We start from the raw sequence: 23647 nt of genomic DNA, 5'->3' as shown, positions 1-23647 counted from the left end.
AGGCTAGGGTGGTTTAGGGCCGCGGGAAAAGGGTGGGGATGGGTTTAGGTCGCCCGGTGAGGGAGGGCGAGGTGGTGCACTAGTCTTTGCGTCGCCGGCTGTGGGTCAAGCTGAAGAAGGTGGCAGTGGTGGGGCGGCGGTGGGGCTAGGGTGGCTGGGTAGTTTTAGTTTTTTTTTTTTTTTTTTTTTTTTTTTTTGTTTTTTTTTTTATTTTTTTTATATTTTGGTCAATAATAAAGCGACACGTGGCTCATGAACCCACTTAACTGATTCCGTTTCACTTAACGAATTCCTAAACGGAATCAGTTAAATGGTGGTAAAAAACCATTTTTATATTTTTTGTCAGGTGTTAAAATAAAAGTTTTTTTTAGGGGTGTTAAAAACCATTTTCGGGTTTTTATCAGCTGTTAAAATCCAAAATATCCTATAATATATTTTAAAAAATAAATTTGACCATATATTTGTCATTCCGTCTTCTCATTAGATCATATTAACAATGAGCTATATATAAAGGCACCTATATTATTTAACAATTACCTTATTCATCTTACTTTACTTAAATTTTCTCATTAAAAAAAAGTTGAACAACTCATATCATAGTAGAATACGATCCGAGACGTATCGTCGTATGTCTCACGAGTGTCGGTGTCTAACACAGTGTCCGACACAAACACGGTAGTTGGATAAAGTGTCCATGTATGATAGTATTCCATTCTATGAACCCAATAGCCGAACAATTAGACCTGACAATCGTGTCGTTTCGTGTTGAAAATTAAATGGGTTGGGAAAGGTCAACACTAACCCGACCCATTTAATAAACGTGTTGTGTCGTATTGACCCAATTAATTAATCGTGTCGAAAACCCTTAACACCAACCCGCTTTTTTCGTATTCGGTTCGTGTCGAGTTGAATTGAAAAATATTGGTCTTATTCAATATATTTATCATTAATTTCATAAATTATTAGGTTCTTTTATATTAGGCGAGTTGGGTCGTGTTAATTTCGTGTTGAGAATCTCAACACTAACTCAACCTGTTTAATTAAACATGTTGTGTCGTGTTGCCTCATTTAATTAAACGTGTTGAAAATCCTTGATACTAACCCGTTTTTTTTCGTGTTCGGTTTGTATCGTGTTGTCGTGTCGTATCAGTTGTTGCCAGCTCTACCTACCATCTCTGTAAAAGCTTCTCGACCCGACCCGACCCAGAAAAAAACGCATTTCTCTTTGATTGTTACTCCAGTAAGCCCTGAGCTTAAAGTCCTTAAACCCTTGTTCAGACTTCACCTTGCGCAACTTCTTTCTCTCCTCCCAAACCAAAAAAATGGGGAAGAACAAAAAATTGAAGGAACGCAAGCAAACTGAGCACTGCCTTGCTACTGTCTTCATCTCCAATTTACCCTTCTCTTTCTCCAATTCTCAGCTTGAAGAATCCTTCAGTGATGTGGGTCCCATTCGCCGCTGTTTCATGGTCACCAAGAAAGGTTTTTTCTAAATCCATTATTGTTAATTTTCTGTAGTATGCTATATTTTTTAAGATTTGTGATTTGGGTTTATCTTAATTATTGTTAATTTTTGGAAATAGAGGGTTAATTTGATTGTATTTATGAAATTTTGTTGGAAATGTAAGTAATTATTCACTTTGGTAATATGGGTGTATTTTACAGGTTCAACTGAACACCGAGGATTTGGTTATGTTCAATTGTAAGTTTAATAATTTGGATTAATTTAATGGGTTTTTTTCAATTTTATTTGATTCTTGTATTGTATTTTTTGTTAAAGGTGAAGAAAGAACCAAAGTTTTAGCATTTTATTCAGCATCAGGACGATATATTGAGTGTAATATGAGCTAATGCATTTGCTGATTTTACTCACTAATGTGGTTATACTTGATCGCAGTGCTACTGCTGAGGATGCGGACCGTTCTGTCGATATGAAAAATGGTTCGTCTCTGGGTGGCCGGAAAATTGTGGTGAAACATGCTTCTCATCGTGCTTCGTTGGAGCAACGTCGACCTAAAACTAACCCAGGTTGGTTGGCTCGATGCCATATTTATTTAGAATAAATGGACATTTATGCATAAGAGGATAAAATTGTGGCTTAATTATGTTAGAATAAGTTCCGACTGTTTATGTAGTTTCTAGTTTGTTTCCCTCTGAGTCATGCTGTATCTTGTTGCTTATGTGCTTGAGCAGCAGCTGAATCGAATGATGCTGTTAAGACAACAGATGAGAAGGATAGTGCTCCATATGATGCTGAAGAGCTTGAAAAGCCTCCAAGTAAACCTGAAATTGGTATGATATCTGGATACGTACATATATAGATTGCGCTTCTTTTTGTTTGCTACAATCCTATTTGTGTAAGATCACCTGTTTGTCACTGTGACATACTTGAACTTGTGATGGCAACAGATGAGAAAGATAAAGTTCCTCATGTTGTCGCAAAGATTGAAAAACCTCCGAGTAAACGTGAAATAGGTAGGGTATTTCATTACATCTATATTGGCAATGCTCCTTTATGCCTTCTTTAATCCGATCCGTGTGAGATCACCTGTTTGTTATTATGACATACTTGAATTTGTAGTGACAACAGACGGGAAAGATAATCCCCCTCATGTTGCTGCAAAGAAGGAAAAGCCTCCAAGTAAATGTGAAACAGGTAGGATATTTTGATGAATGTATTGATAATACTCCTTAATCTCTGCTTCATCCTACTTCGTATTTGAGTAAGTCACTTGTTTGTAATTGTGAAGTACGTGAATTTAATTTATAATGAAAACAGATAAGAAGGATAGTGCTCCTCATGCTGCTGAAAAGCCTGTTAAGCCTCCAAGTAAACCTGATACAGGTAGGATATTCAATTTGCTCCATTATGTTCACTTCAATCCTATTTGTGTAAGATTACCCAGTTGTCAAAGGTGACATACCTGGATTTATTATAGGTAAATCACTTAAGCCACCAAAGAAAGCAAAGGGAGATCCTGCTGGTTCAATTGAAGTTGGTAAATCTTCAGATAAACAAAGGTATTAAATTACAAATTTTTTTTTCTAATTTTGGAAATTTAGCTTTGAGAATTATTCATTATATGCTGATTAAATATTTATTTGAGAATGTAGCAGTTGGACATTTTATACAGCGTTTATGCAAATTGTATACTTTCCATAGGGCTTATGTCCATATCTGATTATATACCGAAGTAATTTTTAACTTGTATTTTACTAATATGAAACTGAAATTATTCATGAAAAAATACTTATTTGAAATGTATGAAGGGTTGCAAGAACTGTCATATTTGGAGGCCTTTTAAATGCTGATATGGCAGAGGAGGTCCTGTGTCGTGCCCGGGAGATTGATGGAGTGTGTTCAGTGACATATCCTCTTCCAAAAGAAGAGCTTCAGCACCATGGTAAATGAAATTTGCATTCTCTCCCCTCCATTTTTGTTTATGGAGCTTAAGCTATCTAGATTGAAAGCCCATGGGCTAGATAAGTTGCAGCAAACATGACTTGCATTGTTTTAGTTGGTCTAAACACATCCAAGATTTTTTTGAAGGGTTAGGATTGGTAGATGATAGATACTGTAGGGCCCACCCCAATTGTTTTTCTTTCTTTTTTTTTTCTTTTTTTTTTTTTTTTTACATTTTAAGTGCTATTAAAGAAAAAGCAGTTTCTGTAGTCTGTATGTTGAATTACTTTTGTGCCTTCAAAATCAGATACTAACAGTGTGGTGTTGTTTTAGGGCTTGCTCAAGAAGGATGCAAGATGGAAGCTGCGGCAGTGCTGTATGCAAGTATAAGATCTGCACGTGCTTCTGTTGCAGCCTTGCACCAAAAAGAAATCAAAGGAGGTTCAGTGTGGGCACGCCAACTTGGTGGAGAGGTAAACCCATATTGCCAGACTTGCTACCCAATTATGAATCAAGCCTTTTTCTGTTATTTCAAATGTGATGCATGGTTTCCCCAATATTCAGTCGCATGTTAAGGTAGAGTGATTAAGTGCTGAAAACCTGTATGTGGCATATGGCTGAATACCTGAAAAGCTGCGAACTGTGAACTTTAAATAGATTTGTGAACTATATAATCTAGATTTTTTTTGGCACGTTAAGTCTTAAGTCCAAACAGTCTTGGAGTCACTGTGTTCTCTTATCTAGTGTAGTTACTTATATTGTATGGAGTAATGCTGTAATGTACTCAGTGATTTGAAAAAATGTGGCTATTGTGATTTCATACATTATCAAGACCAACCAATGACTATCATACAATGATACAATTATATGACAGATGACTGATTATTATATAGAGATATACTATTGCCCACAAAATCTAGGTATATGTAGACAGATTGCAGATTAGGTGACTTGCAGGAGTGGGGGGCCTGGATTAGGAAGGTTTACTTTGCACTGTAAATTTTCCCTGTGTGATTAAACATGATATCATGATGTCTTCACTGTTCTTTTGGGCCCTGTTTTGTGTCATTTAATTTACTTGACTATAACTGAGTAAGCATGATATTCTAACTGTTTTGCATGTCTGATTCAGGGTTCCAAAGCTCAGAAGTGGAAAGTCATAGTCCGTAACCTTCCCTTTAAGGTTAATTCTTTTGTACTGTGGTTTTCTTATTCATCATTATCAGTTTCCAAAATTACGATCATTTATAAATGCATTTTAACCTGTTTATTGCATTGAAGCAGGCAACAGTCAAGGAGATAAATGAACATTTTTCTGCTGCAGGATTTGTTTGGGATGTATTTATTCCTCGGAATCCAGAGACAAGGTATTGCTTTTTTTGTACATCACACTGTATTTCTGGAAATTTTGTATAAATGACTGAATTTCCTTTTCAGGTTGGCCAAGGGGTTTGCATTTGTAAAATTTACTAGCAGGCATGATGCTGAAAATGTATGTTCTTTTGATCTGGCTTCAATTCCTTTAGCTTGGTAATTGTGAGGATCTTTTGTATGAATATATGAATTTTTCTTTACTTTTTTTCCACATAGGCTATCCTGAAGTTCAATGGCAAAAAGTTTAATAATAGAACTATTGCTGTTGACTGGGCTGTACCAAAGAAACTCTATACAACTGGTGTAACTTCTATGGTTGATTCAGATGATGGTAATTTCTCTTCCTCTCTCTATTAAAATGCCTGGGCTTAAAAAGTTTTTAGCCACTTATCTAAGATGTTGCATTATATGGTGAATTTGCTCTTATGTATTACTTTATTTCTTCTTATTTCTATACTCTCTCCTGATTTGGGAGAGAGGCATATAAGAAGCTTGAGTGGTGAGAAAGGTGTCTTTAGTATAAGCTAAATAAGTCATGGTAATATCAGTAGCCTTGGGATATTCTGTTAGCTGCAGACTATTTTTAATTGTTAGTGTGTTGTGTTGTCCTTGCCTATCTTTTTCTCTATTCCCCCTCCCCCCCTTGGGGCTAGGAGGTGGGGACTCAGTGGAGAAGGCAATAGTTCTCCGACAAATGAATACAGTAATGCTGTACTTATCCAGATGACATTATAGAGTAGTTTGGAATCAAAAATTAAGGAACTTAACCTCCTTTCCCTGGCTGCTTATGTGATGGTGGTAATTTAGTCCATTTAAGGCCTATTTGATGAGAGAGGGATGGAGAGCTATAATTTGTATTTCTCAACAAATTTTCTAATAAGAGCTGTTAAATTGGGGTTGGGGGTGGGTAGGGGTGGACCCAAGAGTTTTTTTATGCTCATTTGGTCATTTTTTGCTCAATTGAGTAAAACATACTCTTGTTGACTTGTGGTACAGGTGTACCCAGGTGGTCATGTACACGATACTTATAAATTTCTGTTGAGCTGTTATATAGGATCAAAATTTTATCTTACATGACTTATAACATTTGATAGGAGAATCCGCTGATGAAGATGCTGACAGTGACACTGATTATGCATTGGAGAATGATGATTTGGCTCTTGCAACAAAGGCTGAAGGCTCAGATGGAGCTCACTCTGACTCAGATGAAGAAAAGGAAGCCACAATTACTTTTGAAGAGGAAGCAGAATTAGCACGAAAGGTCCTTCAAAATGTTATTACATCCTCCGTGACGGAATCTTCTTTAAACAATGGTTCGAATGACGGAGTTCCTGCTAAGGCAGTCAACGTGGGCAAGAGTGTTGAACCTGAACACACAATCCAGACTAAGGATGAAAAAGCGAGAGTCAAACCCACTAAATCTAAATCTGTCAATGAGGAAGATGATCTTTCAAGAACAGTTTTCATAAACAATCTTCCTTTTGATCTTGATCCTGAAGAATTAAAACAACGATTCGCAACTTTTGGAAATATCCAATCATTCTTTCCTGTTGTTCATCCCGTTACCAAGTATGGACATATATCTTCTTGCATCTTTTTCTCCCCATGAAGTAATATATATATGATGCATATAATCATTCTTATATGTGCAGGCGACCAAGAGGAACTGGATTCCTTAAATTTAAAACGGTTGATGCAGCTGATGCAGCAGTATCTGTAGCAAGTGCTGCACCTGGTCTGGGAATCTTTCTAAAAGGAAGGCAGTTGAAGGTATTGAAGGCACTGGACAAGAAATCAGCTGATGACAAAGCGTTGGAGGATTCCAAAAAAGAGATTGAAGACCACCGCAACCTTTACCTGGCAAAGGTTTCTGTCTTTCCTTCCATTTCTTCTTGGCTAGTGTTTTTGAAGGCATATTTGAGAGTTCCATCTTTGCTATTTTGTTTTTGGCTAAAAATATTGTACAGATTGTTTAAGCTTATTAAACAGAAGTGTTTTGTGGTTTGTACAGGAGGGTCTGATAGTTGAGGGAACTCCTGCTGCAGAAGGGATTTCAGCGGAAGATTTGGAAAAACGCCAAACGTAAGTCCTTGCAATATTTATGAGTAAGAATCATATAGGTCTAGAAGTTCAATTTATTTTAAATAATGGGATTCACATCCTAGTTACCATTTAGGCAGTTATGATTAATGTGCTATATAGGGCCTCCTGTCCTATTATGTAATGGGATAAGAAAACACAATACCTTGACTACCAGCAAAGAAGTCTTGAGCTTTCAGTCACTGAAGCTACTTTTATATCTGCCTTTTATTGCAACCCTGCAAAATTTTTCTGTAGCATAGTTGACCTATGAATTGACAATATGCTTGGAAGTTCGATTCGATTGCACAAAGGAATTCTTTAAATTTTAACTTTTGCTTGATTATATAGATGGTGATCATTTATTTATAGGATAAACGAGGCAGATATGTTGGCTGCTGTTTTGCCAGCATCTGCTGCATGTCATTATCATCCTTCAATTGTATATTCATGGTGGTTGGATCCTGTGCAGGTTGCATCTGAAAAAAATGACTAAACTTAAATCACCAAATTTCCATGTTTCCAAAACAAGATTAGTAATATACAATTTACCGAAGTCAATGACCCCAAAACAATTGAAAAAACTCTGCATTGACGCTGTGGTTTCAAAAGCTTCAAAGCAAACGCCTGTGATACGGCAGGTTTGTGTGTTTCTCATTGTTATTGGTATATCTTTATTTGTGCTGTTGCTTTAGACTCAAGTTGTTTGCACTCTGAATATGCTGTGCAGATAAAGTTTCTTAGTGATGTTAAGAATGGGAAGGTGAAAAACCATTCTCGTGGAGTTGCTTTTGTGGAGTTTGCAGAGCATCAACATGCTATTGTGACATTAAGAGTGCTTAACAACAATCCTGGTAATTACTTGAGCAGTATATAATTTGTCAGAGATTTTTCTTTTCCTGAGATTGCAGTAGCTATTTCTTTCTTAAGAAGTTGAGGAAATGCCTCATTCACATAATTTGAGTGATGTGGTTTAAGAAACACCTCATTCACATAATTTGAGTGATGTGGTTTAAGAAACACCTCATTCATAATTCGAAGAAATGCCTTAAGAAATGCCTCATTCATAATTTGAATAAATGCCTTAAGAAATGCGTCATTCATATGTGGTATTTTTCATAAACAGAGGTATTTGGCCCTTCGCATCGTCCTATTGTGGAGTTTGCTGTTGATAATGTTCAGACATTACGGAAGAGAGGCTTAAAAATTAATGACCAACTGCAGAAAGCTGGTGATGATCGAAATAATGACACCTTAACTTCATCCACTAAACCAAATAAAGAGAATTCCAGAAAAAGGAAATCACCAGATGATATAAAATTAAAAGATCGGGTTACTGGCAGAAAACACGTGCAAGGAAATAGAGCAGCTGATGAGGCTGCTACTGAAGAGAATCTAAGAAAGAAGCATCAGCCAGTCCGAGCAAGTGGAGATAGAAACAACCACGAAAAGAAGCAAAATCAGAATAATTCATATCAACACATAAATGGAACTGTGGATGCTCTTCAATCAAAACCCTCCATTCAAAATGACAAGCAGTCCAGAAAGAGGAAGGTATTTAATCCTACAGGAGAGGGTCCTGAGGGGAAAATTACGAAGAAGAGAAATAGGAACAATAAAAAAGACCGTTTAGGTCAAGATGGCGTGGATAAGCTGGATGTGCTGATTGAACAATATAGATCCAAGTTTTCACAGAAGAGTTCTGATAAACCAGATGGTGAAAAACAAGGTTCCGGGCAGCAGATTAAAAGATGGTTTCAGACATAGGTCTCGTTTTTTACTACTGCTTCTCTTCCAGAAGTAGCTACGTTTTGAATGTTGTACATCACCAAAATTTTGTACCAAAGATCTTTAGGGAGAAATGATGCGAAACACTAATACAAATTAGAAAGATTTTTGCTATTTCTGCTCTGTAGGCTTTCATCATCTACAGGAAGTTTTGTTACTACTACTATGGTTTTTGGTTACTACTCTGTTGTATACTACCACATTGCTTAAGATATTACTGGTACAATGTGGCTACTAAGGATTGTGTTTAAAAGAGGCCAATGTTGGAACGTATGGGCAGATCAAATTACAGGTCACAATTATTGACAAATCAATTTTACAAGTGTAGCATAAATATATAATAGGATGGCGAAAAAGAACATGCTCATATCTAGTTATTGGTTTGTAATGTTTTTAAAATGGTAAATAGTCTCACCCAAAAAAAAAAAAATGGTAAATAGTGAATCTTAACAATTCAATTAAAAATAGAGAAAGTAAAAAATAGGGTTAAAATGAACAAATGACATGGCCACATGGGGTAGTTTTATAAGGGGCTAGGTTCGTCTATCAATGTAAAAGCGTGGGCATTATTTGGTAATTTGCGGGTGTCGTTCATGATCATTTTCTAATTTTAGAGGGAATATATCATTTATAAGGCAAATTCACAATCATTTTTTTTTCTTTTAAAATTAAAAATAAAATGGGAAGAAAAGTAGATGAAATGACAAATTTACCTCCAATTTACTAGATAAATGACCATAATATCCACATTTACAAACTTTAGTAGCTCAAACTTTTAACAAGACTATTATCTCATTCTTGTTTGAATTTTGAACTTTTTTAATTTAGGAACTACTAACAATCAAATCACATATTTGTCAAATGAGAAACAATAAAACAAGTCACTATCCCACTAAATAAACTTTAAAATTTTATTTGTCCATTCTGTACTATACCTGTGACATGTCCCATATATAAAGCGATACGAGTATATGAGTATAATTTTGGTGGATAATAAGTGAGTATAAATTTCAAAAGTCATACCCGCCACAAGTACTCTATATATATGGTAACTGGTAAGTAAATTTGTATATCATACTTGCCCCATATCCAACCATTCCACCCTCGCTCTCACCTTTTTTAACATTATTTTTTCCGATATTTCTATATCCGTAAATCCCTAAACGAGCCAGTCATGTAGCCCTAATTTAGAATAAAATTCCAAATGGTTTTCGTTCTAGAGTTATGATATTAAACAACTTGTGGACCATTTAGTGTCCATGTCGACAAACGAAAAAATGAGAAAACCTCCCGGGGTTTTTATCTCATCTCCAAACCAACATGCAGACCGTTTTATCCACTCCATTTTTCTCTCTCCTCTGCTCATTTCTTCCTAAACCCTCTTTTGTTTTCCTAATCAAATTCCTAAGTTTTCAATCAATTGGTAAATTCTTCATTTGTCGCCATTTTAGGGTTTTCAATTTTCATGCATTTGCTGAAGAATGTGAGATATTCTTTCTTCTCTCCCCAAATTCTGCTCTTTTTCAGCTTGAATATCTCAAATTGAGTTCAAAAAAGTATTTTAATTGTTGGGGAATCTTTGGCTGACAATGTTGGGATGTGGTTATGAGCTCTTCCGTAGTGTTAACTGACAATTTCATGGTTTTTAACCCTAGTTTATGCAGTTCAATTCACAGGAAAAGTAGCAATTTTTTGCCCAGTTTTAGGGTTAGGGGAGATTTTGGAGGGAGGAATCAGCGGGTTTTAGGGTTAGTGGTTCCGAATGCGAAGAAGAAAAAGGGGCTTAATTCGAGGAAGAAGAGCTGGTGGCAGAGGTTTTTCTTTGAGGAAGATGGGAATTGGCTTGGTTTAAGGGAGGAGGATTTGGAGGAGTTTGAGGAGGAGAGTAAAATTGAAGTTGAGGGTTCTGATAAGGGAGAGAGGGATTCAGAGAAGGAGAAATTCGAGGCGTGGAAGAATCGAGCCGAGGCACTTATTGAGTTGAGAGAGGCTCAAGAGGGAATTAGGAATGAGGAGAATAGGAATTGGGAGGATTGGCTTGTTTTTGATGAGGGAAATGGTGCTGTTAGAAGAGAATGGGATTATCTTGATGATGATGATGTGAATGAATTGAAAGAAGATGATGTTGATGGTGACCCTGATGAGACAATGCCTAAGAGGGGGTTAGTGAAGACTCTTGAGAATTTTGTTCTTGGGAAAGAAGATGATGATTTATTGTATGAAGACCATGTTTTTCAATTCGCTTCGAGGAATTCGGTAGTCTTTCTTTTGTTGCCTGCTTTTGTGTATTTCTGGTTTCTGTTTATTTGTTATACTTGTGTGATTGTGTATGTTGCTAGGATAATCTAACTTCTGCTGTATGAAAGTGTGTAACAGTTGCTAGATAAGTGCATGACTTTTGTCTTATGAACTATGTGTTCCTGTATTGCAGGCTAAATTTTTGGCTGTTTTGATAATTGTACCATGGGCAATGGATTTTCTTGTGCACGACTACGTTCTTATGCCTTTCTTAGACAGGTAAATGTTTGTCTAATATGCTTTTAGCTTGGCCTATTATGATTACACCTCAAATCATTGCTTTTTTGTGTGTTGTTCATCGTTTAAAAAATTCAGCATGGCTGCATTACCTTGTCAAACTTGAAATGGTTAGAGAGTGTGCCTTATTGATGGATGAAGTTGTAAACTTAGGATGTTTTGAGCTATTTGGAGAGAAGTATACTTATTTATGAATATATTATTTGTAGCTCATTAATGTTTCAGGCTAGCATCTGCCTTTCCTTTTTTGGTTTTTCCTCACATATTTGTTGGAATGCCTTAGTTTGAAATAAATTCTCTAATACATACACACTAAACAGTACAACTAGAGGATATGTATTGTCCAATGATAATTTAAAAGCACATTAGTGGTTAAAGCTCCTTAGCTTCAGAGGCAAGAAATACCTCAACTCCATGCTTCAGATTGTCGCTGGACTTTACAGTTACTGCAAATTATCCATAATATCTAATTTAGCCAAAACTGTTGCCACACAAATGCCTTAACCTTCATAGGAACCTTATCCTTGCCTACTTAACTGTGATCACAAGAATATAAGAGGTGCAATTTATAAAAGAATGACTCGTTCTAAATTATTCCTGATCATCATTAATATGGCAATATTCTTTGTTTCGCTATGGTATGTTTTACCATGCACAGATATGTCAAGACCGTACCACTTGCTGCAGAGTTGCTTGATGTGCGTAGATCTCAAAAGCTTGAAATGGTCAAGGAATTAAATTCCGAGAAAGCAAGGCTTCGATTTGAAGTTGAGATTGGTAAAGCACCTCCACTTTCTGAGGAGGAGACATGGTGGGAATTGCGGCATAAAGCGTAAGATCTATTGAATTGCATTTTTTAAAGTCTATTTCAGGGAACTTTTTTGCGTGGCATTTTCTGGCCATAAGTTTGGAATTCAAACATGACCCTCTTAAGTGCTTTTAGTTTCAAGCTTTCCGTGGCCTGAGGCCGCCTGACCAATTTGTAATGTCACTTGCCAGTCTAATCAGGATTAGCCTTATAAGCCTTATAAATACATGTATTCCCTTTACTCACTTGAGAGATATAAAACATTAAAGATAACCTCAAGTGCTGTTCTTTTCAAGATGGAAGAACCTTTTTGCCCCTACTATGAGAGTTCATGGCGTCATGGATGATAACTATAACTTGAAATTTTAGGTTTTATCTGTTACGTTTGCAAAATTGTTACTAGAGTATCCTTGTCATCTGAGTGTAGATTTCACATCGCGCAAAGGACATATAGGACTAAATAAAGAACTTTTTTTTTTTTTTTTTTTTGCTATGGTTGCTCCATATGATTTCATACATTGCTTACAATTCTCTGGTTAGGAAGTTAACCTAGTTTGCTGATATGAGAAAAGGCTCTCTCTATAAGACTGTATTTTCTTGGCTGGACAGCTTAATTGCTTTAATTTAGCAATTGTAATAGCAATCCTTTCTGCTAGCCCTTAAATACACAAAACTGATTTTTATCTTGTGTTAAAATTTGTTCAAATTGGTTATCCTGACAGGCTAGAGTTGCGAGATGAATGGAGGTTGAATAATCGGAATGCGTTTGCCAACATATGGTCCGATATGGTCTTTGGAGTATCGGTGTTTCTCTTGTTATACTTCAACCAGAGCAAAGTAAGATGTCTTTGCTCTTCTTCTACATTTAAATCTGTATATGAATCCAGCTCAGTCAGGATCAGTGAGTGTCTCATACAAAAATACTTGGAAGCCTGACATAAAAATTTGGGAGGTCCTGTGTAGTTGTGCATCACCTTAAAAAGTGCCTGCTCTACTTTATAATCTATTTCTGAGTGATGTTATTATTTTGCAATGACAGTATTTGACTAAAATGTACTTCTGTAAGCGTCGATGAGTACATGATTTGGTATCTGATGAAATCTTGTCCCGAAATCTTTGTTTTTATCTCTTTCCAACCCCATCTTTGGGATTAAAGCTTCAATTGTTGATGAAGAAATCTTTTTGTTTTGCTGGACTGCTACACTTTTTCAAAGAGAGACTCCTCACCTTAGACGATTATCTTGAGTTCAGTTATGAATTGTAGTTATAAGAGGAATACTGATCACTTTGTTCATCTCTACTATTTTCTCTTTGCCCCATCCAACTAGCTTGTTTGCGGAACACTGAAACTTCCTTATAGTGCTCTGATTAGATGTGGCTTAAGATGCATTTAGAGCAAGTTCAATTGAGTATTGGTTCTTTGGCTTCAGACACAAAAGAAAAGTAAATTATTCAGGTATATTTTATAGGAGAAGTTGATTGAAAGTTGAATTCTAGGTAACAGACATCTGTTAATTTGTTGCCGGCATCACTAACAGACAGCCTTGTATTGTGGTGGGAAGGTGGGGAAAGAAGAAGATTTCTTATCAAAATAAAGTGTGGAACTCTGATATCCTTTTCACATGTAAACATTGGGATACAAAAATTTAATTCCTGAAGCTTATCACTTCTATGTTGAATATTGAATATTGCAGGTGGCTTTACTGAAATTCACAGGATACAAAATCATCAACAACATTTCAGACGCTGGAAAAGCATTTCTCATTATTCTAATCACTGATATATTTCTTGGGTAATCTTAATAAGCAGACTCAATTTCTAATAATAAAATGCATGTAATTAAGGAATTCTTGTAAAGATAATTAATAATTAATGTTATCTGCATGCGTTATGCAGGTATCATTCTGAATCTGGTTGGCAAACCGTGTGTGAAGTCTTTGTTGAGCATTATGGACTGGAGGTTGATCAGTCTACAATTACAATATTTATATGCCTGGTACCAGTGATCATGGACGCTTGTGTGAAGCTTTGGGTATGCATACAATTCCTTATCATAGATCACACTGTCGTAATATTTTTTGTAGTAATGCTTTTTGAACAGCTAGAAGAAAAAAAAAAATTCCTTTCTTGTTAGGTTCATGATCCATCAATTTACAGAAAAGTTGTTACTGGTCTTTTAAAGTTCTGACAATTAATTTATATTCATGGCTCAATCACCTGGATGCCTCATTTGCCATGAGAAATCTGAAATTTACCAGGCACTTGGGTCAAACATATCGTCCATATTTCCAGATTAATCCTGAAAACTTTTTGCTTCTAATTTCTTGTCACTGTAATAATGGCATACACCTTTTTTCTTGGTCTTGTGCTTTTGAGTGAATCTAGTCACTGTAAATGGTCATATAATGTGGAGAATTTTTATTTTAACCCAGTATATCAAGGATAGATCCTTGTATTGTTTTTTCTTTAGGGAAAGCTAGTTGCTTATATGACTATTACATTGCCTAGAGGAAGCATGGTGGTTTTTTTTTTTCCTCGTTCCTTAGATGGTGAATCTAATCAGTCAATTGTTAATTTGCAGCTGTTCAAGTTCCTGCCAAGATTATCCCCAAAAGTGTTTAATATCTTCCATGAAATGAAACGTCACTGAAGAGATTTTTCTTCAAAACATACAGAATAATGTGCTATGAGCATTATCCCCTTCATATTCTTTTTCTCTTCTACGGAGGCATTTGCTAGAGGAGATCACATTCCGGAGATGAATTTTGAGTGTTGAGTTATGTATAGTATGATTCTTCAGGTGTTCAAGTCATAAATTTTACTACACTCCATATTGTTGTAAAGTTCACAATTTGCTTTTCATTTTGTCAAGAAAACATCAATCTCAAAATTTTGGAGGAGCACGAGTAATATGTTAATAAATGAAATTAGTCGGGAAATTATTTTGCACTGTTTGGTTCAAAATCTTTTCACCTTGTGCCCCATGCAGATAATCTCAAACCTGCAACCTTTGCATTATTGCTATGGAGTAAATATTTGCACAATGCTCTAACCAACTACGCTTCCTTTGGAGGTTGTAGCTAATATACCATATACTCCTACTATCTACAGCAAGTAGAAACAGAACTAGTATGGCAACTACATAATGTTAACAATACAAAAGGAAATTACCAATGTACCCAATCTAAGACAATACTGTAATTAGAGAGAGAGAGTTAGAAACCCTTTTGAATTTGATTATGCAGTTTTGTAGGTATCAAACCAGAACCAACCAATTTCAATCCATACAGTTATACAATCATCAAGGGTTTTTCTTCCACGTTGCGTTTTAAAATTTACAAAAGCTCTGCCATGCCTCAGGCTAAGGCATTTCCTTCCTATGTGACCATGTACTGTTCTTTCTTTTGTTCTCAATTCAGATCAATATATACATGATGTGAAACAGCCGAAGTGAACTCAGCTGCTTGCAGCCATTGTGCATATGATGACCATGGCACATAGTAAGCCACATTGGCTAAAGAAAACAACTAGTTCAAGCTTGTGGTGAGATGTGAAGATCAATGCATCAGTGGCAGACTGGCAATCCATACACAATCACCTGCTCCTGTTTGTTGAGGCAGGAAGGGGTTGAACAGCAGCCAAAGGGTTCACTTGGTATGAAAATGCCAACTTCCAAAAGTCTACCAAAGTCTGTTTCAGCGATAACACTCTACTAAGAACACCCCTGAGAGTAAAAAGAACATAATTCAGAAACAAAATCACAATAATTGCATTTGCAATTACTGGTTTAATTGGTGTTTTATGGAGTATGAATGTATGATAACTTAATGTCCTGGTGTCAGTAACCAGCTTAATATTCAGACCTCATTCTTTTTTCTTTTTTGAAGGTAACATACCTTGTTGAATTTAACCCCAAAAAAAATAAAAATAAAAATAAAAATGATAAACGCTTCTCATGGGGGCCAGAACAAACAGTATCAGAATAAAGTTCATTTACCTCTTTATGGATTCTCGTTTCTTCTGAATGAAATAGCTAATCACAAAAATCAAACAAGCCAAGAAGATCTTCCTTCTAGATGCAATAACTGAATTGCAAGACCTTTGAGTTATGTTCTGCAATGATATCCAAAAATGATGTTTTGAATCAACACCTCCATTGTGACCTTGGGTGCTCAGGACTGTCATGGTCTTATCTGATTGCTTAACTTCTTTCAACGATAAAGCATGAGATTCAGGCTCCTCAACTGTTGATACCGATACATCACCAAGTGTAGAGCTAGATGATTTGAGATGATACAGAGAGTGGAGTCTCCTCAAGAGATCCTATGAAAGAAAGTGAATTCAGAAAGATGATTTGAGATACAGAGAGTGGAGTCTCCTCAAGAGATCCTATGAAAGAAAGTGAATTCAGAGAGAAGGAAATATTAAGTGTTTAATGGTCAGTGCTTCAGTTTAAGATGTACACAGAACAATGCTATGTTATGAAGGCCTAAAAGATATAATGCAAAAGATATACAAATCACACAGGATAAGAGGCCAAATTGGCTTCTTTTTCAAGTAAAACATGGGGAAAAAACTTTTAAAAAGTACAGGAAGTGATAATTTGTCAAAGGAGACTCCATTAACATATGACCGGCTATAGCTAATTAGCTACCCTTTATAATACTGATGCAACCTATCCCTCATAATTTATTTATTTTTACTTTTTTTATCTGATGGAAATAGTTTGAGAATCTAACATTGGCACCTAATCTTCCTCAAGAAATAAGCTTTTACTAACATTACATTTTTGAGATGATTGTTCAATGAGCCAGATAGCTAATCAATACACAAAATAGTAATAATGTACATACCTGCCGTGCGTTCTCTGGTAGCTGAGCTTTCTCAACCCATGAGATAGCATGGTCGACACCATTTAAAGCTACTCCCAGAAGTGTCAATGCATAAAATTCAACAACTTTGATAAATTGGTCCCCTTCTAAAGTGAAATGCCCAGCAGATACATCCACATCATTTTTCTGCACATTCGGACTAGCAAAAGCATAATACTTCTCATTGTTCAACTGCCACTTTGAAAGAAAATCCTCCAGGAAGTCACGGACTCTAGAGGGATGTCCACCTGAGACCTGCACACATGCACTGGAAAAAAAAAAAAAAACATGAAAGGCAGACATTAGAATCTTGGTTGTTTTCCACTTTGTCTCAATGAAAAACAGTAGCATTGTAATCATGATATTTGCAAACAAATATCTGTACACTAATTATCCAATTGTTATTCTTCTGCCAGCAGGCTTTGGCAGAAAGGTTATATATTCAGCTCGCCATATGTCAAGAACTCTAGCATTAACAGATCAAAATTTTAAGATCCCAAAACCGACGGTAAAAATTACTTTCAGGGATGCAGAGACTGTATCAGTAATTAAATTAAGAGCTGCAAGTTGGTAAGAATCATAATCAAATAACACGAGCTACTCCGAATATCTAGAAGTCAGTGATGGTTATGGACTAGAACTGGGAAAAGATTTTACAAGCAAATAATAGATAACTTTTGAAGAAATCGCATAGGAAACCAGAGGTCAGGTTGTCAGTCTCAACAGCACAAGTCTGAGCTCCCAACTGGCTGTATAAATACAATTACAAGTCTGAGCTCCCAACTGCATGTTCTTTTTTTTTTTGGGGGTGGGGGGAAGGGGGGAGGGTGACTCAATTGAGGTGTTTTCTAAGAAAGTCTTGGAAGAGTTTTCAAAGCCAAGTCTTCTGGCGAGGTTTGCAACCTTCAAGAATAAGTGGATGCATTCTAGAATATGAACAGCAGAGAGAGTCCAATTTTTTAGATATTATAGAACGGGACAATAAGTGTACAGTCTAAGAAGCAAGAACGATGAAGTTTACTTCATTTGTGCCCTTGTGCTCTTTCTCTGCTTCCTTAAATATTGTTTTCTTTATTACACATATTATAATAGTCATTTCATGAGATACACATGAAAGTATGAAGGCATTCCATAAAGATCCTAGAACAGAGCAACAGGAAATTAGTGAATACCCGGTTAGAACAACTTGAAGAGGAATTTCAGTGACTGATCCAAAATAACCCTCAAGTTCCTTTAACAAATCTGATGACCTGCATGAGCAGAACAAGAGTAACATCATATTTTAGCGCAACAAAATACTAACATGAGTATCCTCCATAATTCTCAAGACAATTCAAGCAAAGCCTTATAATGCACATACCTTCCAGTTTCTCTCCAAGACTGGACTAGGACCATTGCAGATGATTCCATCATCTCATGCCATACAACATCCTCCTCCGTGTATATGTGTCTATTATCATGTAAGCGTGTCAAAATTGAAGAGGCTGATGCTGCCGCCTCCTCAAACATTCCACTAACAAGGTAACTGCACAGCAAAACAAATTCACATACTTCATATTTGATTTGGATTCAAACAAACAACAGACCCCATGGAGAAAAGGGCAAAGAGATGAACATCATTCCTACTGCAAACAAAGTGCAAAACCAAGTGAGGCAACTACAACTAAAGCCAATTGTCAAGTTTTAACTAATTTACGCACACAGGAAGATATTACCACTTTAATCACTCATCAACCAATAACAGCCAGTGTGAACAATCTTCTCAGCCCTTTACTTCAGTACTTGAGAGTTACAAAATACGAAACGCGAACTTAAGGAATTGTGCTCAATCAGTATCACTATACACTCAAATTTTCACCCAAAATACCCATTCCAAAGCAAAAATGGGTCTTAACTAACATCTCAATAGCAAAACCGGAAAAAAAAAAAAAAAAAAAAAAAAAAAAAAAAAGGCTCAGAGCAAGAGCATACAAATCAATCAGGAGTATAACAACTTTTAGATGATTTCCAACAGAGAAAGCAGCAATCTTTATTACAATAGCTTGAATTTTGGGCGTTTCGAAATCAATAAAACCCTAACTTGTGCGTCTTAACATGCTATTAAAATAACTTTAATATAGAAAACCTAAAAAAAAGAAGGAAATTAAGTAGAATGAAACACCTTTCAGCAAGATCAATTTGTTGCCAAGTTACGAAATCCAATGGCATTTTCGCGGGTACTACCTCCTCTTCCATCTTACAAACAAGGAATTCAAGAAATTTGGGAAATTTTATAAACCCAGATCAACCTCATCATCTTCTTGTTAATAAGTCAGTTGACATTTTTTTTATTTGGGTGGATTAGACTGTATAAGTCAAACAAAGATATACGAATTACAGAGTACTCCGTAAGTAGGTAGTTTTTTTTTTTTTTTTTTTTTTTCTTTGGGTCAAATTTGAAATAATAAATTATTAATGGTGTTGTATGTGGTGAGGTGTCCCCGACTCGTGGTCTACGCCAAGGAGACCCACTCTCCCCCTATCTCTTCATCATCATTGTTGATACTTTTTCGGGGCTCTTGAAGAAAGTTGTAACTGATAGACATCTTCATGGAGTTCGGGCTAGTAGGAGTGGTCCGACTATCTCTCATTTATTTTTTGCTGATGACAGTCTCCTCTTTGCTAGGGCCAACCGAGTGGAATGCTCAAAGATAGTGAAAATTCACAATGTACGAAGCAACTTTCGGACAGAAAATAAATTATGATAAATCGGAGGTTTCCTTTAGCAAAGGAGTTAGTGAGTCGAAACAATTGGAATTAGTGTGTAATGCCCCCAAATCCGCTCTACGGAAATACCAGTATAATACATATAATTATACCGTAGAGATAGACTTAGGTGTATTACCGTAGCGTGATTACGCAAGGCTACCAAAACTACTAACCAAAACCAATACTTCGCAGCGGAATATCAAACTCTTTCTTTATTAATAATAGCTATAAATGCTTTCAAGAAAAAAATAACTATAAATAGAAACCATTGACATGAGTACTCATAAATAAACAAGTGAATCGCTAAACATCGCCCGCAAATTACCATATAAAGCCCACAAATATGACTTGGTGTGACCATTATGCCCATTTTCTAAAATTGAAAAAATCTCGGTTTAAAAAATGTGGAGCCGTACTGGCTAGCCGGGGGAGACCGGAGGGCAGGCTGGAGATGTGGGGGACGCCGGAGGTACGTCGTCGTCGACGGAAAACGAGGTAAGTCACCGTTAAAATTGACGGTTTACCGTCGGAGTGGCTCCGGCGCCTAGGATGGACGCCCAAACCGTAGCCTGGACGTCCAAGCCAGACGCCAGAACCACCAGAGTGGCGTCCAGCCCAGACGCCCAGACCACCAGACTGGCGTCCTGGCCAGGCGCCACTGTACTGGCTGCGGCGGCCCTGCCAGGCGCCAGTCCAGTGGCTGTGGCAGCCCTGGCAGACGCCACCCTTATATATATATATATTTTTTTTTTCTTTTTTGATTTTGTTTTTGTTTTTTATTTAATTTTTTTTTTTTAAAAAAAAAATCGAAAATGATTTTTTAAAAAAAATCGAAATGGGTTTTTTTTAAATTAATTTTGAAAATTCGAAATAGGTTTTTTTAAAATTAAGTTTGAAAATTCGAAATGGTATATTTTTAAATTTAGTTTGAAAATTCGAATTGGGTTTTTATAAAAATTAAGTTTGATTATACATAATTATGCTTTTTTTTTGTGTTAATTCTGTGTAAATATAGAAATTAAATGTATTATCCGTTAAATGTATTTATTGTAATATATAATTGATGCAGGATTATGGTGGAGACGGAAATGATTACAGTGGGATATTTGGACATGATGGTCCATTCGAAGAAGCTCAACAGGCGATTGATTGGGCAAAACAGGTTGCAATTGCAGCTGGATTTTGCTTGGTAGTAGTAACTCATAAATCTCAACGGGATGGTAGAATGGATCGCATTTTGAGATGTGACCGTTATCGCAAAAGAGAAGAAAGAGATTTTCGTACAGCCACTCGGTTTGATACAAAGCGGAAAGGTTGTGGGTGTGAGTTCAGAGTAAAGGTTCGACGACTACGGAGTCGTGACGGTTGGGAAGTGATTGGTTACTCTAAATGGGGGTATCACAACCATGAGATGATAGTATATGAAGAGGGTCATCGACAGCTGAGCGGCTTAAGTCCTGCTGCGAAACTAGTTGTGAAAGAAATGAGTGATGCTCAAGTCAAGCCTGCTAAAATATTAGCATCTGTGTTAGAGAAATTTTCAGAAGACCATCCAAACCGAAGACACATCTACAACGTCAGACAGCAACTCAGGTTTGAACGGTCAGAGGGAAGGAACCCTATACAGCAGCTGCTACACCAGGCACAATCACGTGGTTACCTGTTCTGGTTTGATTCTGATGAAGATACAACGGAGGTGACTCATCTTTTCCTTGTGCATCCTGATTGTGCTGATATGATCAAGTCTTGGCCATTTGTGATTTTGATCGACTCAACGTACAAGACAAACAAGTACAAGTTCCCACTGGTTGAGATCATGGGGATGACTCCAACGAACTAGAACTTTCTGATTGGTCATGCAATCATCAAGGATGAGACGGCTCCAAGTTATTATTGGGTGTTGGAGAAGCTGAGAAACTACATCGGGCCTAATGTTCATCCAGCAGCCATCGTCAGCGACTGTGAGGGAGGTCTCTTTGCCCCCATAGCAGAGCTGTTTCCAGAATCGAACCACTTATTGTGCACATGGCACATCAACAACTGCGTGAAAGTGAAAGCCTACAACCTTTTCAACAAGAATTTGGAAATGGCAGAGAGATTGGTGATTGGTAAGTGGCGGAAGATCCTACAGGCTACCACAGAGGAAGCGTATGAGCGAGCATTGGCTAACTTCAGGGATTCGTACCAGTGGTGTCCGGCACTGGTGGACTATGTGATGCAGCAATGGGTCCCTCACAGGGAAAAGTTTGTCAAATATTGGATAAACCAGGTACTTCATTTCGGGAACACTACAACATGTAGAGTTGAGAGCGCTCATAGAGCTACCAAGGACTGGATTGATTCATCGACCGCTGCTTTGGATACACTGTTCGATAGACTTAACAAGTCAATTGAAACTCAGAAGAACGACATCAGGAACTCTCTAGAGGACTCCAGACGACGACATGGTACGATGTATAGCCATTTTATATTTAAGATTCTCAATGGTCGTGTGTCGCACTACTGCTTGGGGTTGATTCTCACTGAGCTGAACAGGATGAGGGACTTGGCTGACGAAGTGTATGCTCGGTGTGGGTGTGCTATTTCAGTAACTCATGGATTACCTTGCGCATGCACCATTCACCGCGTTATAACAGAAGAAAGGGCGTCGTTACATGTTGATCAGGTCCATTCATTCTGGAGGACGCTTGTTATTGGTGAGCATGCAGACACTCATACGGCCGACCGTGAACAGGAGGAGTTGGAGCAGTTTCGTTCGATGTACGACCGAGTGTCCTCCAGCCATCCTTCTATTATTCGTGACGCTACTCATGTACTTCATGACATGTTCCACACGTCTACCTTAGATTATGAGGAACCCGAAGGAGTTGACCGTCCTCGAGGTCGACAACGGCGGAACAGGAGTGCGTTTGAGTATATCCGTGGTCTTGGTCGTGCTCGTGCTCGTGGTCGGATATCGTCATCTAGTCGTAGTCAATCTTCATCGTCTGTGAATATGCCCCTGAGAACTGGTACGTTTTGGTTGTTTACATTGCACATAGTTTTAAAGTGTTACTCCTGCCTTCTTAACTGTCTATAATTATATGGTGAATAGGAAGAAACGATGTTGATCAGTTTCCGTACAAGGAAAGGATACCTGCGATCATCATGCCGTACTTGGAAGGGTGGAATGATGTAGTCGGAGATGGTAACTGCGGATTCCGGGTCGTGGCTGATGTTTTTCAAATGGGCGAAGACAACTACGGTTTGGTGCGTCAGTTAATGTACAGCGAAATTGCCTCTAACCGAAATGTTTATCGTCATGTGTACCAGGATGACTTGGATGGCGCTCTGCGGCGTATCCGGTGGGGAGGTGGACCTTGCGGCCAAAATCATTATTTTGACGCGCCCCTAGATCTGTTTGCCGTTGCAAACATTTACAAATGCGCAGTCATGCATTTCGGCCTGGGAGTGCATAGTCAAGCTTATTATCCTTGTACCACGGCTCTCCCTTGGCGGTCGCGTGAGACTGTCACCACACCGGTCAGAGAGCTAGCTATTGCGTTTCTTGGGTCGTCATACAGACATTTCATCCGACTAGACATGTCATCCGATTTTCCAGTGCCACCGATTATACCTCGGTGGTACAACATTCGCACAGCGAGCGTAGAGGGTTGGGATGCGCTATATCATGACTGGATCCACGAATGGAACACCCTAGCTGCATTTTAGTTTTTCATGTTTACATTCTTCCTATGTAATCTTATTTGTACGTTGCTCTTTTAATGAGAACAATAATCTTTTATATTGTATTGCTTACTGCATTCTATATGTTGCATGGGTAAGTTGCGCGGATCCACGAACGGTTATATCAAAATTTAAAAACAGCAATGATAATATGTTTAAGTTGGAAGCTAAAAGAACAATCTAAAATGTTACAAACTTACAACATAATGTCCAATTTAATAAATTAAAACGATAATATTTAAAGTGCTCTATAAATAAAATGACAAAACCATCAGTAATCCCTCCTCGACGACGACTCCCACTGCGCAAGGGTCT

At 37.3% G+C, this 23647-nt stretch overlaps 3 protein-coding genes across 4 annotated transcripts; 2 read left to right on the top strand and 1 right to left on the bottom strand.

Moving 5' to 3' along the window:
- Positions 1–1254: 1254 nt before the first annotated feature.
- On the top strand, positions 1255–8807 carry LOC110717402 (RNA-binding protein 28-like). Of its 2 annotated transcripts, none has more exons than XM_021896086.1 (20): positions 1255–1482; positions 1666–1702; positions 1898–2028; positions 2194–2292; positions 2410–2475; positions 2591–2656; positions 2780–2845; positions 2940–3021; positions 3271–3404; positions 3737–3876; positions 4536–4586; positions 4688–4770; positions 4841–4895; positions 4994–5108; positions 5872–6346; positions 6430–6643; positions 6789–6859; positions 7329–7497; positions 7587–7710; positions 7983–8807. In XM_021896086.1, the coding sequence occupies exons 1-20, from the start codon at positions 1323–1325 to the stop codon at positions 8621–8623; spliced, it is 2979 nt and encodes a 992-aa protein (XP_021751778.1). In that variant the 5' UTR covers positions 1255–1322; the 3' UTR covers positions 8624–8807. The 2 variants fall into 2 exon arrangements, with proteins under 2 accessions (XP_021751778.1, XP_021751777.1); XM_021896085.1 differs by having other exon boundaries at positions 1256–1482; positions 2582–2656.
- Positions 8808–9899: 1092 nt separating this feature from the next.
- Positions 9900–14937, top strand: LOC110718196 (chloroplast envelope membrane protein-like). The gene is made up of 7 exons (XM_021897004.1): positions 9900–10900; positions 11076–11161; positions 11838–12011; positions 12710–12824; positions 13682–13779; positions 13884–14019; positions 14569–14937. Exons 1-7 carry the CDS (start codon positions 10250–10252, stop codon positions 14635–14637), a joined length of 1329 nt encoding a protein of 442 aa, XP_021752696.1. The 5' UTR covers positions 9900–10249; the 3' UTR covers positions 14638–14937.
- Positions 14938–15188: 251 nt separating this feature from the next.
- Positions 15189–19316, bottom strand: LOC110718197 (protein APEM9-like). The gene is made up of 6 exons (XM_021897005.1): positions 19020–19316; positions 18219–18383; positions 18031–18108; positions 16841–17126; positions 15985–16310; positions 15189–15711 (listed from the first exon to the last, which is right to left on the bottom strand). Exons 1-6 carry the CDS (start codon positions 19091–19093, stop codon positions 15582–15584), a joined length of 1059 nt encoding a protein of 352 aa, XP_021752697.1. The 5' UTR covers positions 19094–19316; the 3' UTR covers positions 15189–15581.
- Positions 19317–23647: the final 4331 nt, after the last annotated feature.

Source organism: Chenopodium quinoa, unplaced genomic scaffold (genome assembly GCF_001683475.1).
Source record: "Chenopodium quinoa cultivar QQ74 unplaced genomic scaffold, ASM168347v1, whole genome shotgun sequence".
NCBI classification, from domain to species: Eukaryota; Viridiplantae; Streptophyta; class Magnoliopsida; order Caryophyllales; family Amaranthaceae; genus Chenopodium; species Chenopodium quinoa.
This window is presented reverse-complemented; position numbering and strand designations above follow the sequence as displayed.

Coding starts and splice junctions, on each gene's coding strand:
- LOC110717402 (XM_021896085.1), top strand. CDS start 1,323: ATGGGGAAGAACAAAAAATTGAAGGAACGCAAGCAAACTGAGCACTGC. Junction 5,109..5,871: donor TATGGTTGATTCAGATGATG/GTAATTTCTCTT, acceptor AACATTTGATAG/GAGAATCCGCTGATGAAGAT. Junction 6,644..6,788: donor GCAACCTTTACCTGGCAAAG/GTTTCTGTCTTT, acceptor TGGTTTGTACAG/GAGGGTCTGATAGTTGAGGG.
- LOC110718197 (XM_021897005.1), bottom strand. CDS start 19,093: ATGGAAGAGGAGGTAGTACCCGCGAAAATGCCATTGGATTTCGTAACT. Junction 17,127..18,030: donor CTTCAAGTTGTTCTAACCGG/GTATTCACTAAT, acceptor TTTTTTTTCCAG/TGCATGTGTGCAGGTCTCAG. Junction 15,712..15,984: donor AAACGAGAATCCATAAAGAG/GTAAATGAACTT, acceptor TTTTACTCTCAG/GGGTGTTCTTAGTAGAGTGT.
- LOC110718196 (XM_021897004.1), top strand. CDS start 10,250: ATGAGCTCTTCCGTAGTGTTAACTGACAATTTCATGGTTTTTAACCCT. Junction 12,012..12,709: donor TGGGAATTGCGGCATAAAGC/GTAAGATCTATT, acceptor TTATCCTGACAG/GCTAGAGTTGCGAGATGAAT. Junction 12,825..13,681: donor TATACTTCAACCAGAGCAAA/GTAAGATGTCTT, acceptor TGAATATTGCAG/GTGGCTTTACTGAAATTCAC.